The sequence below is a fragment of the Corythoichthys intestinalis genome, chromosome 6, assembly GCF_030265065.1.
Source record: "Corythoichthys intestinalis isolate RoL2023-P3 chromosome 6, ASM3026506v1, whole genome shotgun sequence".
Lineage (NCBI taxonomy): Eukaryota > Metazoa > Chordata > Actinopteri > Syngnathiformes > Syngnathidae > Corythoichthys > Corythoichthys intestinalis.
This window is the reverse complement of record NC_080400.1, coordinates 39,558,275-39,571,396: the sequence shown is the minus strand read 5'-3', so window position 1 is coordinate 39,571,396 and position 13,122 is coordinate 39,558,275. Positions and strand designations below refer to the sequence as shown.

The window sequence follows — 13,122 nt, the reverse complement described above, 5'->3', positions numbered from 1 at the left end:
TTACAACGTAGGTGTCAGCCCGAGACGTCCTGAAGCCATATTGAACTGGCAAGACAACAATAAACCATGGCGCAAAGCGACCACAAGAGTTCGCTGTTAGACAGCACAAAAAGCCTTGCTGTAAAACTTACCAAAAGGCAGAATACTGTCTGAGCGGGACATGTGCGTTAATTGCGTCAAATATTTTGGTATCGGAATGGTATCGGTATCGGCCGATACTGCACAGCCAGGTATCTGTATCGGGCCCAAAAAATGGTATCGGTGCAACACTAATAAAAATACACACGCCAAATTTGGTTGGTAAAACATTCCAGGCCTCTCTCATGTTTTTAAGTATGAGAACAAGCACATTTGGTGGCTGACTAAATACTTTTATGCCCCATTACACATAAAGTATATTGTTTGTTGTTTGAAAAGTAGCTCCTGAGGCAAAAAAAAAAAAAAAAAAGGGTGGGCACACCTGCTCTGAAACAATTCAGGTAAGGTGCCAGTAAGTGAGTTGAAGAATTGGATTGGAACTGACAGATTAAGATTTGAGTCCCTATGGAACAAAACCAACAAAGTGGGAAGAGTGTGGTCTGCCTTAAATATTTTAAAGGAATTACATTCACAATGTTACATGTAGGAAAGTAAAGGTGAAGTAATTATGAAAATTCACTCAAGGTAGTGTTATGAAATTCTCATGACAACAAAGGGCAATGAGAAAAAAATCTATTCATTCACACATTTTCCATTCGTTTACACATAACAAACAAAACCTTTGGCTTTCAAGCCTGGTGGAGGTAAGAAGGATACTGGCTAGCGTGTTCACCCGGCTCTGTATGGATTTCAGCATGCCCCTTTGGGATGTCATATTCTCCTTGGTTGCCATGGCAATGCTACAGAAGACAAGGGCAAACGACATAAATCAAATGTTAATAAATGAGCATGAAAAAATAGAGCATCTTGTAAAAGCTATCATTTTTTAAGTATTTCCAAATATAAGCAAACCAGGTTTTACTCAATTTTTAATGTTGGGAGGACGAACAGTAAGCGCTGACTACAGAGGACAACAATCTCTGCGAGGTACAGTAGCCTCTCTCAGGAGGAAATAGTTTCACATATGACAATTGTTTACCTATGTGGAAAACAAATTCAAGAGACGCGTGCATAGAAATGTCGCACCTCACGTTTGTGTCATGTGAGGCCACACATCTCCCTGGTGGTAGAAGCTGCTGAGGGGACAGCAAAGTCCTCCAAGCAATGTGAAGGAGGAGATCAAGTTCTCCTCAGTCAGGTACAAACACTTGCTGACTGCAGCAACTTCCTACAGTCTTTCTTTCAATACGTACGACCGCAGGGAAATCAGAGCTGAAGCTTTTTTCCCTCTACATTTTCTAAACACCAACTGCAGTTTGATACCAAAGGGTGTCAATAAAAAAGAATGCATAAAAAGATGTGTGGATTACGTTAGTCAGTTAACTAATTCCCACTGTTAGTCCTGTTACTAGGGCTGCAACTAATGATTACTTCTATAATCTATTAATCGGATGATTAAACGGATAAATGTCACTTTTTTCAATTTCCTCCACAATTTAACTTCAAGTTGTTTTAGGCATGTTGTAAGTAACAATGAAGACAAAATGGATGACTATTCCCTTCACAAACAATATTCTATTACAGCTTCTTAACTGTGGTCTACAACTGTGCGTTTTTAAGTACATAAAACTTGTTCAACTTTAATAAAGGTTGTTGAGTATAATACATAAAAAGAATTTCTCAGTGCAGAGATCAGACAAAAGTCCTGTTCATTCAAATAAAAAAGTGCTGCTGATTGCTGATTTTTTTTCTTGTGAGAAAGCGCTGATATAAATTGTGTCAATGACTCATTTAGTTTCTTTTAAAAAAACAAAAATAAGGAGGAGGCACACTGTAATGATTTTTTTTTAATCACACAGTTGTTATAAATACAATCCAAATCCAATTTCAAAACACTGTTATATGACGATTTGCAGTTTGAATGGAAGTTTGTGTTGAAAGGAGACCAAGCGATTATTGAATGGGTTGTCTGTGGTTTCTTTCTTAAAAGAAATGAGAAAACTTTACTATCTAACTGAAGTGCTAACAAGCTTCCCCAAAACACAATACAAACGGACACTCAAGACACTGATTAGCATAATCACTAACTAGCTTAGCGCTCCATGCTAAGTAGTAACGTCTTATCAGCAAAGAACACGAACAATACAGTTGGCTTCGTTTACTCCCCTCTGACAGAGGCACACTGGATATAACAACAGATAAGACAATCTAAATCTCAACACTTCGTAATATTATTGATTATGAAATTAGTTGGCACCTAAGTTATTAACTGATTGAATCGATTAGTTGTTGAAGCCTTACTTGTCACTAAAATGAGGCGTTTCAACAATTATAATTTTTCCTGAAATCAATAATGAGATTTTGAGTTGAAAAAGTAAAACTTTTAAGGTTATTTTGAGCGTGCTACAACAAGCAAATGGCAGCAATCTGGCAGAATGGTCAACATATAAAATTTGGGGCAATTTGAGTAGTCTATATTTCTTATTGTATCGGATCATTGCAGAGTTTCAGAAGACTATTTAAATATCAAGTCAACTAAACTCCGATTCAAAGAAATGTGATCCAGAACATCCTTAACTAAGATAATATTCCCATCAAACCAGTATCATTTATATTTATTTTGATCTAACAACAAACATACTAGTACATGTGCACCAGATATTTTAATGGTTAACGTGAATGGCTAGGGCTGTTAGCGACTTCAGTGACAAAGACCACTAATCAACATGCTGGGCAGCCAGTCCCAGAGGAGCCATTGTTGACCAGATCCAATATATTTGTAATTTGGGCAAGCCTGAGGGGAGGAGAAAGGAGCAAAGACTCAGGCGGAATTTATGATACCCTGAGAAAAACCAAATGATGGGAATTGTTTATTGCATCATGGTGAAAGTGCAATCTATTACCAGGCTGGACATTATTGAGTGGCCAGCATTCAGAGCATGGATGCTATCCTGACTCCAGACTCATCTGTATAATAATATACATCTCTACGTCTCTTTAAAGGACCCATCTAATACTGCAAATGTTGCCACTTAAAACCAAAAACAATAATTAAAAAAAAGAAATCCCTTTAAAAAATTGACTGGCCCACCCATCTTTAGGTCAAAACCTGCCTGATTTACACATCAGCCTGTTGACGTGAGTGGCAAAAGAGGATCACATTTCCTTAGACCTTTACAAATCTGTTCATAGCGACTCAGTATTTTGACCAATTTTAAGTAGTGAAAATACACTGTTACCATAAGTATTTGCTCACTAGCTTTGACTCACATATGAACTTAAGTGCCATCCCATTCCTTACCCATGGGGCTCAATAAAGATGTATGTCCATGTTTTGCAGCTATTACAGCTTCAACTCTCCTGGAAAGGCAGTCCACAAGGTTCAGTAGCGCGTTCCAACTTTATTTTTTTTGTTGGTTGTCGCCATTTTAGAAAAATGGGAGTAAAGGGTCACATGTGGTAATGTTACTTAGAGTGCTGCTCCCTTTTAGTGGATAAATGAGGAGCAGCATTTAGTGTGTAAGCTACTTCATATGCCTGTAGCAGTACTGCTGACCAATTTATTAAGTCTTTGTGCGGGCCAGACGTTATTGATTTTATGACAGAGGCCAGGGGCCGGATGAAATCTGACCACGGGCCGCATTTGGCCCCCGGGTCGGACTTTGGACATGTCTGGTCTAAGCCCAACTCCTGAACAAACCTACATCACAATTCCCCTTCCACCAAATATAACACTTGGCACAATGAAACCTGAAATGAACCGCTCTCTTGGCAACCTCCAAACTCGTACATCAGATTGCCAGATGGAGAAGCGTGATTCATCACTCCAGAGAACCTGTCTCCGCTACTCTATAGTCCAGTGGAGGTGTACTACACCACTGCATCCAGTGCTTTGCATTGCGCTTGGTGATGTATGGCTTGGTTGCAACTGTTCTGCAATGGAAACCCATTCCATGAAACTCTCTGCGTACTGTTCTTGGGCTAATCTGAAAGCCACATGAAGTTTGGAACTCTGTAGCAATTCATTGTGCAGAAAGTCGGTGACCTCTTTGCACTATGCACCTCGCATCCAATGACCCCTCTCCACTAGGTAACAAGGCCTACCACTTTGTGGCAGAGTTGCTGTTTTTCCCAAACTCTTCAGTTCATAGTTGACTGTGGAATATTTAGGAGTGAGGAAAATTCACGATTGGATTTGTGGAATTCACTGAGCTCCTGACAACGACCCATTATTTCACAAATGTTTGTCAAAAACAGTCTGCATGCCTAGGTGCTTGATTTTATACACCTTTGGCCTGGCCAAGTGATTAGAATAGAATAGAAAGCCTTTTTGTCATTGAACAAAGATTTAATGGGCAAAAAAACTGTTTAGCTTCTCTGCTAGTTTAGGAAACTTGATTCTGATGATTAGGATGGGTGAGCAAATACGTTTGGTATTCTAGTGTAGTTACTAGAGCTGTCCCGACTAGTCGACATAGTCGACGTCATCGATGACGTAAATCCGTCGACGAGCACAACATCCCGTCGACGGTTAATGAAGGGTTAAAAAAAATATATGCGTGGAAAGTTAGAATGTCGGATGCTCTGTTTGCAAGCGGGGAAAGCGGCACAAAGCCAAAAAAAGCGCACCAGAGTGTCCAAAACATTGCCTTATTTCAAAGAAACAAAGGAGAGTACACTCTTCTGTCCTGCCTCTTCAATGCCAAGCTTGGCTGCACGTCGGCCGTGAATAAACACCTCAAGCGCCTTCACGCAGTTTGTAATTTTTTTTTTTTCATTTTTTGTACACCAGAGGGTGCTGTCGCCTTACTAAATAATAATGTTTCATTGACAATGGGCCTATAAGTGCTATTAGTATTGTTCTTAATGCTAATTGAAAGGTTTATTTCATGTTATGGTTTATAATATGGTATAGAAAATTATATAAAGTTAAAAGGTCATAAATATATACAGTATATACAGTGATTGCACTCAAGGGAGAGATTGTCAATGATAAGGTAATAAATTAAGGTAAAGGCAATTCATATAGGCCATTCATTGATATATAAATAAGGTTTAAAAGGAAAAAGGTGAAAAGTTTTTGTTAATTTCTAATTGTGTTGCTTTATTTGTGTGCACCGTAGCTCTTACAGTGTGTTTACATCAAGGATGGAATAAAAGTTGTAAACCATCAGTTTAAGAGACCATCTTTTCAATAGGGATGCTACACTAGTTAATTCTATCAGCATTTGAACTCATTGTTTATTTGTGATTTATTATTGTTATTTACGTGTTTATTTGTACTTTAATAAATAATTCGAGTGTTCCAATATGTTTTTGTGAATTGATAAGCGTTGACAAAAATGTCATTGCTAAATTAGTAAAAAATAAATAAATAAATAAAAATTATTATTAGATTAGTCGACTAATCGTAACAATAGTCGGCTGACTAATCGGGAGAAAATTAGTCGTTTGGGACAGCCCTAGTAGTTACAATGCAAATCCATACATGCTCTTGAATCCTCAAAATGTCTGAAAAGTAGGGGACCAGAACCCACCACGATAAGTGAAAAACCGCGAAGTAGCGCCCCCCCCCCCCCAAAAAAAGCATTGGAAAGGGATACATAAGACATGTTTTTCACTTTTTCCACAAAGTATAATTTGAAAAAATGTTGATATTTATATATGTGTATATATATATATATATATATATATATATATATATATATATATATATATATATATAAATAAATGTTTTTTAAGCACTTCAAATGTAATAATTCCAAGTTTTAAACATGTTAGTGTCCCACCAAATTATTTTTAAACAAGAATAAAGTACTTTTAGACAAATGTGTTGTTTTTTTTAATTTATTGGGGAAAAAAATCCGCGATGGACTGAGGGCGCAAAGTTTGAAGCAAGAAGTAGCGAGGGATCACTGTATTGTAACTCACTCTGCACAAGCCGTGTGGCATAACTGTTGCCTATACTACATTTAAAGTCCGACTGCATTTTAAGACGACACGTCAAAGTAAGGTCAGATACATTCATAGTTGTTTTGGTGCCTCATCTATCTAACCTGTTTGCGTTTGAGTTTTTGGGCTTGTCAATTTGCATTTCAGCAAACCCCAATTCTATCAGTTTCAAATAATTCTTGTGCCATTTGTGTATTTTCCTCTCTCACCAGAGGACAACCACAGTTCTGTTCAATTTTTGATTTCCTGATGTGACAGCAACAGTTAAGTTGAATAACAGAAAAATAAGTTAATTTCCTTAGGTAGATGCCATTCAGGCGGCTTACCTTATTGTGTCATCCATCAGTCGGTCAGAACTACACAATGAAGAAAGACATGGATCTGTTAGTTATCACATCATACCAGTGTTGCTTTCGTCAACGATGACAAGCTAAAAATGTGTCTTCAGAGACTGAAACATAACTAGACGAATTTCAGTTTTCGTTTAAAGGGACGAGAATGTGATGAACATGTGCAATAGTTTCAGTCATAAGTTCACAATGTGTGACATTTTCTTATCATATTTGTAGTCAGCCTGCATCGTAGCAGTGTTTGGTCGTGTCACTCATGTTCCCCCACCTTCACATACACACACACTTACTCAACGATGTCCTCTCTAGGCTCCAGACTTGCTTGTTTGGTAAGATTTGTTTTCGTAGCGAGAAAGAACACGCCATGTTGTTTTAGCCTTTAAAGTTCTGTCTAAGTGATCATCAAACACTAAATGTAACTTGTAGCGCTAGCATAGCGTTCGCATTACCATTTAGCGTGGCAAGCGTCATCTTTAACACTAAGGGCAACTTGTGTTTTTTGTTTTTAACTTAGTTGGTGGAATCCAGGTGGGTTTACTTGGAAATACTACTAATGTAAAGTTTTCCTGCTGAGTGTGTATTATCAACATGAAGATGGTGATGTCTGTGTAGACTATAATTATAAGCTCGTCTGTCAATGTTTATTCCAAATTATTGGAAACCTTTTTTTTGTTTAGACACAAGTTGATTCATTACCTCATCCTTATCTTTTGTCCACCTAAGTCGCTAAAATAGACCATAACTGAAAAGTTACCCAGTGTTGCTTTAAGAATTTTTACAAATTGCATGTGTTGCAACTTAAAACCGCACCGACAAGAGCGAGGTGATCGCATTCTAGGTCTATGGCAATTGCTGTCTAATTTGTAAGTTGATTTAAACCAACTATCGGAATGGAAGTGAACTGTATTTCATGTCACATCATGAGTATTTAGTCAAACTAGGTGGTGGAGTCCTGCACTCTATTGAGTCTCTCACTCTTTTGCATCAGTACTATCTGTCGAGTATTGTTGCATTCTTCAGCAAATTAAATGCGCGCTCAATGAGATTAAGGACAGCAGATCAATTTAGCTATTCAAAAGATATTTGGTTGCTTTTGCTGTACGCTTTAATTTATTGTCCATCTACACTTTAGTGTCATGTAATCACTCCTGAAACAGCTGACTGAACATGGACTTAAAATATTGCCCGAGACATTTCTGAATTCATCATCTTTTTTTAATCAGTAACTGCAACCTCAATTCAGAAAACAGATTTTTTTTAAAAAAAGAGAGAGAACCAGCTCCATCATCGTGTCTGTTTCATTTTAAGTTACTGTAATTGTAGTGGTGTTTACACCCAAAAAGATGAGAATTAAGTCTGTGTCTTAATATCCAAGGACCTGGCTCATTCTCAGTAGAAATTACACAAAAGTATTTCTGAACAAGCTCTTTAAAAAGTGTGGTCTCAGTTAATTGTTAAGCAGGTCAACAATAAATTCATACTCCAAGTTTTTGATGGGCTTCCTGATTGTAATTTGGCAGACAATTCAAGTTCTTCTCATGGCAGTCAATTCAAGTTCTTCTCAGCTGTGTTATGTTACAGACTAGAGAAAACATTTTTATAGACACCCCAATAATTTGATGAAATGGGTTCTTAACACGCAAAGTCAAGGGCGACAGCCAATATTTGCACAAATGGACTGTGCGTGATTGGTTGTTGCAAAAAGAAGTGGCCAAACAAGGATGATGTACAAAAGCTACCCAGGAACTGAGGTACCCATCCCGTTTTTTTTTTACCCTTTTAAAGCAGTTTTACTGAAGCTTGCAACAGTCAAACCAGTGCGCCAGAAATAACATTACATTTCCAGCATTGCACTGTATAATACACATTATTCACTTAGTTCTTTTCTATGGGAGTGAGTTTGAGCAGTTTTTAAAGCTATGCTATTGTATTCATCACAGACAAGCGCTGACAAACATGCTTATGAAAACTTGTCTTCTCTTTGTCGATACAAATATTAGAGTATAAGAATAAGATAAGAAACATACCATACTGTATTGTCTGAATGATCATGTAAGATATTCATTATAGAAACCTAAGGCAGAGAACTTACAGAGTAATAAATAAATGTCTGTCTGCTGAAGGGAAACAATTACTTTAGAAAGCAGGAAAACTAAAGCAGTCAGCAGATCATGCATTCTCTGCAGACCTGACACTGCAGCAGTTTAAGTGACCCGTGATGACAAGCTTTAATTAATGTTCAGGTCCAGATTTTAAAATCATCTTTTTTTCAATCACATGATCATCACAATTCGCAGCTAATTACTTCACATTGAGACAGACACAAAAATGTTAGTACCGTAATGTACACTGAAAAAAATAACTTGTGGATTTATTTGATAAAATGTAACAATTTGCACTGCTTGTGAACTGAACTTAATTCTGCAAGCGATTGTATGTCGATGTACCGCTGTGGTAGTATATTTAAGCCGGGGAGGATATTTGTACAAATTTTGTAACTAATGTACGAAACATTAAAAGCAGCTAATAGCTGGGGGGAGTGCATCAATAACTGATTTATAATCGAATCGTAGCCTCTGAATAGTAATCGAATTGTTAGATGCCCCAAGATTCCCACCTCTAACACACACACACACACACAAGGTGCACCCTATTATTGAGCACATGAGAAACACACTAGCATGCTTATTTGTATGCACGCTAGCATATACTAGTATTTTTTTTTTTTTAAAGGCAACGGAAGCAACACATAGTTAAATTCTACTTTAACAAAGAATTTAACAAAGTACCCACATCGACCTTAAGCAATCTACAAATCACCACAAAGTCCTCATCTTCTTTATCCGAATTGAACAGCTGGTTAAGGTTCTCATGCGGCTCTAACTTGCGTCCGCCTTTTCAAAAATTGCTCAGTCAGACAGACACATTTTGGTACTCAGTCAACACAATAGGCGCAAAACATTATAAGGCACACCGTCCATTTTTGAGAATTTTTTTATACTTTCAGCTGCGCCTTATGGTCGTGAAAATAAGGGTGAGTAGAACAGAATTAGGGAAAAGACTACGGAGGTGTTCTAAAATGTGAGTCAGTATACTAACTCATGAATTTTAAAAAATGCCCAGAATGTATTAAAACTTGTGTGGTTGCTCACGTTAATTTGCTATTCATACAAAAGCTGTTGTGAGATGAGATTACTACAAGTAAAAAAAAAAAAAAAACAATGTTGAAACTAAAGACAGGAAATTATCATTTTTGATTGGAAGTATTTATTACTGTGACCACCACCATTAGCTGTTCTAGGATGAACATTTAATGGAGCTGCACCTCCTTTCCTTTGGTTTATTAATGAACACTCACCTTGATGGTAAACGGATGGAAAAACGGATCAAATGAATGGGAGCCACAGATAAGGATCATAGATTACGGACAAAGATTAATAGCACTTAGGGCATATGTAATGCTGCAACAACTAATGCAACATCAACGTACTTATTGAAATTTAGCGTAGGTTAGTCTTGTATGAGCTAAATGCACATTTTAAATAAGGTGAGGTGCTACAAGATAACTTCATGTAAATTAACAAAACTTACTGACATATTATGCAAACACCGATTCATAGTGCACAATCTGTGCTATACAAGTGAGACAGACTACTAACAAGTGGTAGAAATCTCTTCAAACATGATTTCCTATGTAATGGCTGTGATAGCATCAAGTGTCAATCAATCGAGTATAACTTGATAAACGACGAGCTTTACTTTTCTATTTCCTCTCATTTAAAGTTAAGTGAAGCCCTAGAGTATGGGTATTGGTTTAGAAGGATAATTTCATCTGCCAGAATGGTGATTGTATGTACTCTACTAGCATTTGCAGAAGAAAATCAAATCGTTTCTTTTTGCAAAAGGATCATTGTGACGATACAAGAGAAAGTATTTGTAGTGTTCAGGCAGACTCATTCGACATATATAAAAAAATGGGACCGTTTCTTTAGCCAATCAGATATCAGGTTTGCCGTAGCGAGCTGGCCTTTAATAATATAAGAATTTGTTAGTCTTCTGACCGATTGGTCAGAGCAAGCAAAATTTCTACTAGAAAGAAACACTTGTAGCAATTTACACTAATTCACTGGTAAGTAAGGATGCAACAATAATTGGTTTTATATTGAACCGTTGGATACACCCTCTTCGATTCAATACGCAAAAACATTCGATCAAAATGAAAAGCTCCCAAAATGTATTTTCCGAATTTATTTTTGTGGTCTCTCTCGCTAAAATGTCCGGCGCAGCTTTGCCTTGAAAAAACAAACTCTGCCGCTAGCAGCCCCCCTGCTCCACTCCTCCCCCAAACTGCCTGAAATGTGGGAGCTGTGGCGCACGAGAATCATTGCTCGTGAGGAAAGACAGAAACTTGAGGCAGCTTGCCGGCTTCAATGTCGTCCAGATCCGTTGTTTGGCAGCATTTTGGGTGAGCGGATATGCTATCCTCACTCGTACATATTTAACAAAGACTGTCTTTACGGATATTTATAACAATAACAATGTCAAACCTCGCTTTGACAATAGACAGTTGGACACCCCGGGACGACACTGAGAGCTACAGTTACATGATGAACAATGAGTGGCAAATTAAGAGCGCTCGTCCTGTTTAAGAACGTCGATTGTCAAATGCTGGTGTTGTGCAGTAATGAGCAGATGTGACTGCTGTGGAGTTTGTTAACTTTTTCAATGCCCGACAACACTCGTGCGCACAAACTAGATATCATCAAATAGCAACCTGTGCTACGCTAGATCCTCCCAAGTCCCATGCCATTGGCTGCGTGAGCCCAGAGTGATCATGGGACGCGTTGTCCATATACTACATCGATGAATTAAAAAACGCCATGACTGAATGGAAGTTAAGCAGGCCAAATCACTCCATACCAGTGACTATAGGTAATGCTGTAAATATTGCTAATTCAGTACGTAACACAGATGGACTCAGACCACAAATAGGAGGTTTTGCTCGTGGTAAGAGCAGTAGCAATTAACAGTGTGCCCCGCCTCACTTTACAACAGTGAAGATTCTTCTGAGCACTTTTATAAAAAATCTCTTCAGATCAGTAAGAATTAAGCACATAAATATAACGCACAAAAATGCATGTTTATATGATGGCATTGTTATTTTTGTTTGTTTGTTAGCAAAATAAAAAAAATAAAACAATATATAATAAATGTTTGTTTCAGGGCATTAAATGTATTGAATCGAATCGAAAATAGTGTCCCTCGTATCGAAAATCGTACTGAACCGTGACTTAACTGTATCGTTGCATCCCTACTGGTAAGTGTTATGCACAGTATTCCATTGCATGATTTTTATCATTTTCATTTTAAATATGGATTCCGAAGCGCTCCCGATGACGTACTGTTAAGGGCTATAACATTGCATTTTTGTACAATATTGATGGTTAAAATAATTGTGTCAAGACAGCATGTTGTTAAGACGTGGAAGGTCAAGTCTCCACTCAAGGCAGAAGTCAGGTCAACTGATCAATGCAGATAAATACAAACCAACTCATCTTAAATAAGACAATTGACGGGTAACGTGGTGGAAACTTACTTTCTTAAGTGCTCATGTTCCTTCAGAAACAGCTCTGTTCTTCTGTTGTTCACCCCAGAACCACTTTTATACATTCTAGGGGGGAGAAGGCAAAAGACACTCCTTAAATGTGGACAAAAAACTATTTGGAGCAATTTAACACTGGTTTGCTTGTTTTAGATAATGAGAAAGGGGCCGAATACAGAAATGCTTCGACTGAATCAACAGAAAACGCTTCATTAGATATTTGTGTCCACACAAAGCTCTGAGCTCAGTTTTGATCTCTGTTCGAACGACGCTGCAACTCCTCGTAAAGACGACGTAGTATTCATGCCATTTAGTAGGGACAGTGCAGCTTTGCAACATGACTGCAAATACACTTCCCTTGACAAAATCCTCCTAGCCTCAGGTTGTCAGTGCAGACAACTGACAATGTTTAGCATGACGAAGCAGCATGGATAAGCAAGCCTTAAGTGTGGGGGGCAGTGGCAGAGGACCGAGCATGTTGAGCCAGGCAAGCTGAGCGAACGTGCCCGTCGACGCTTAGCCATTGTGTTCAATAGTGTGTTTACAAAAAGTCCTGCGACCTACTGTGGTTGTGAGACGAAAACTACTATTGTGTGTATCTGTCTTATACGTAGTAATATTTGTCACAATTTTTTAATTAATTTCCACGGACAACATGATGGTTCCGGTATAAAAAACAAAACAATGTGATCAAATGTTGCAGGATACACAGCATGAGAGTGTCACCATTAACGGCAACTGCGCATACGCAAAAGGACATGATGTATGTAATGTCACTTGTGGTTTCTGTTAATAAGACTACAGAGAAAGCCTTGCAATCGAATCATTCCACTCTGGAGCCCACAATCGAAAGCTTGAGTGTTTGTTCTCCGGATAAATCGTCCCTGTCAAAAAGCAAGGCCAATCCAGAACACAAATGTTGCGGATTGTTGTAGCAGCATCTCCATGTAAACGGCCCCAGAGTTAGGCCTATCAAGTGAAAGGCATGGAGCAGATGCTTAAATCCCCAAACAATCTCAGTGAGAGACATTAGGTTGACTGTGGCACTACCGAGTCATTTCCTGTTGCCACAGGGTGATGCTTTAAATTATTAAGGAAGGTGGCATGCGAATTATTCACTGTGGGATCAAGAAGCTTATT

At 38.1% G+C, this 13,122-nt stretch overlaps 1 protein-coding gene across 2 annotated transcripts in view; it reads right to left on the bottom strand.

Annotated features, from left to right (window-relative positions):
- Positions 1 to 13,122, bottom strand: part of gosr1 (golgi SNAP receptor complex member 1) — a 33,955-nt gene that overhangs the window by 10,214 nt on the left and 10,619 nt on the right. Inside the window, exons 6-8 of one of the 2 annotated variants that reach the window (XM_057838578.1) lie at positions 11,977 to 12,051; positions 6,357 to 6,386; positions 796 to 878 (exon numbers count right to left, since the gene is read on the bottom strand). In XM_057838578.1, the coding sequence (XP_057694561.1) occupies positions 796 to 878; positions 6,357 to 6,386; positions 11,977 to 12,051 (188 nt within the window). The remainder of the gene's footprint in view (positions 1 to 795; positions 879 to 6,356; positions 6,387 to 11,976; positions 12,052 to 13,122) is intronic. The other variant, XM_057838579.1, reaches the window with a different exon arrangement.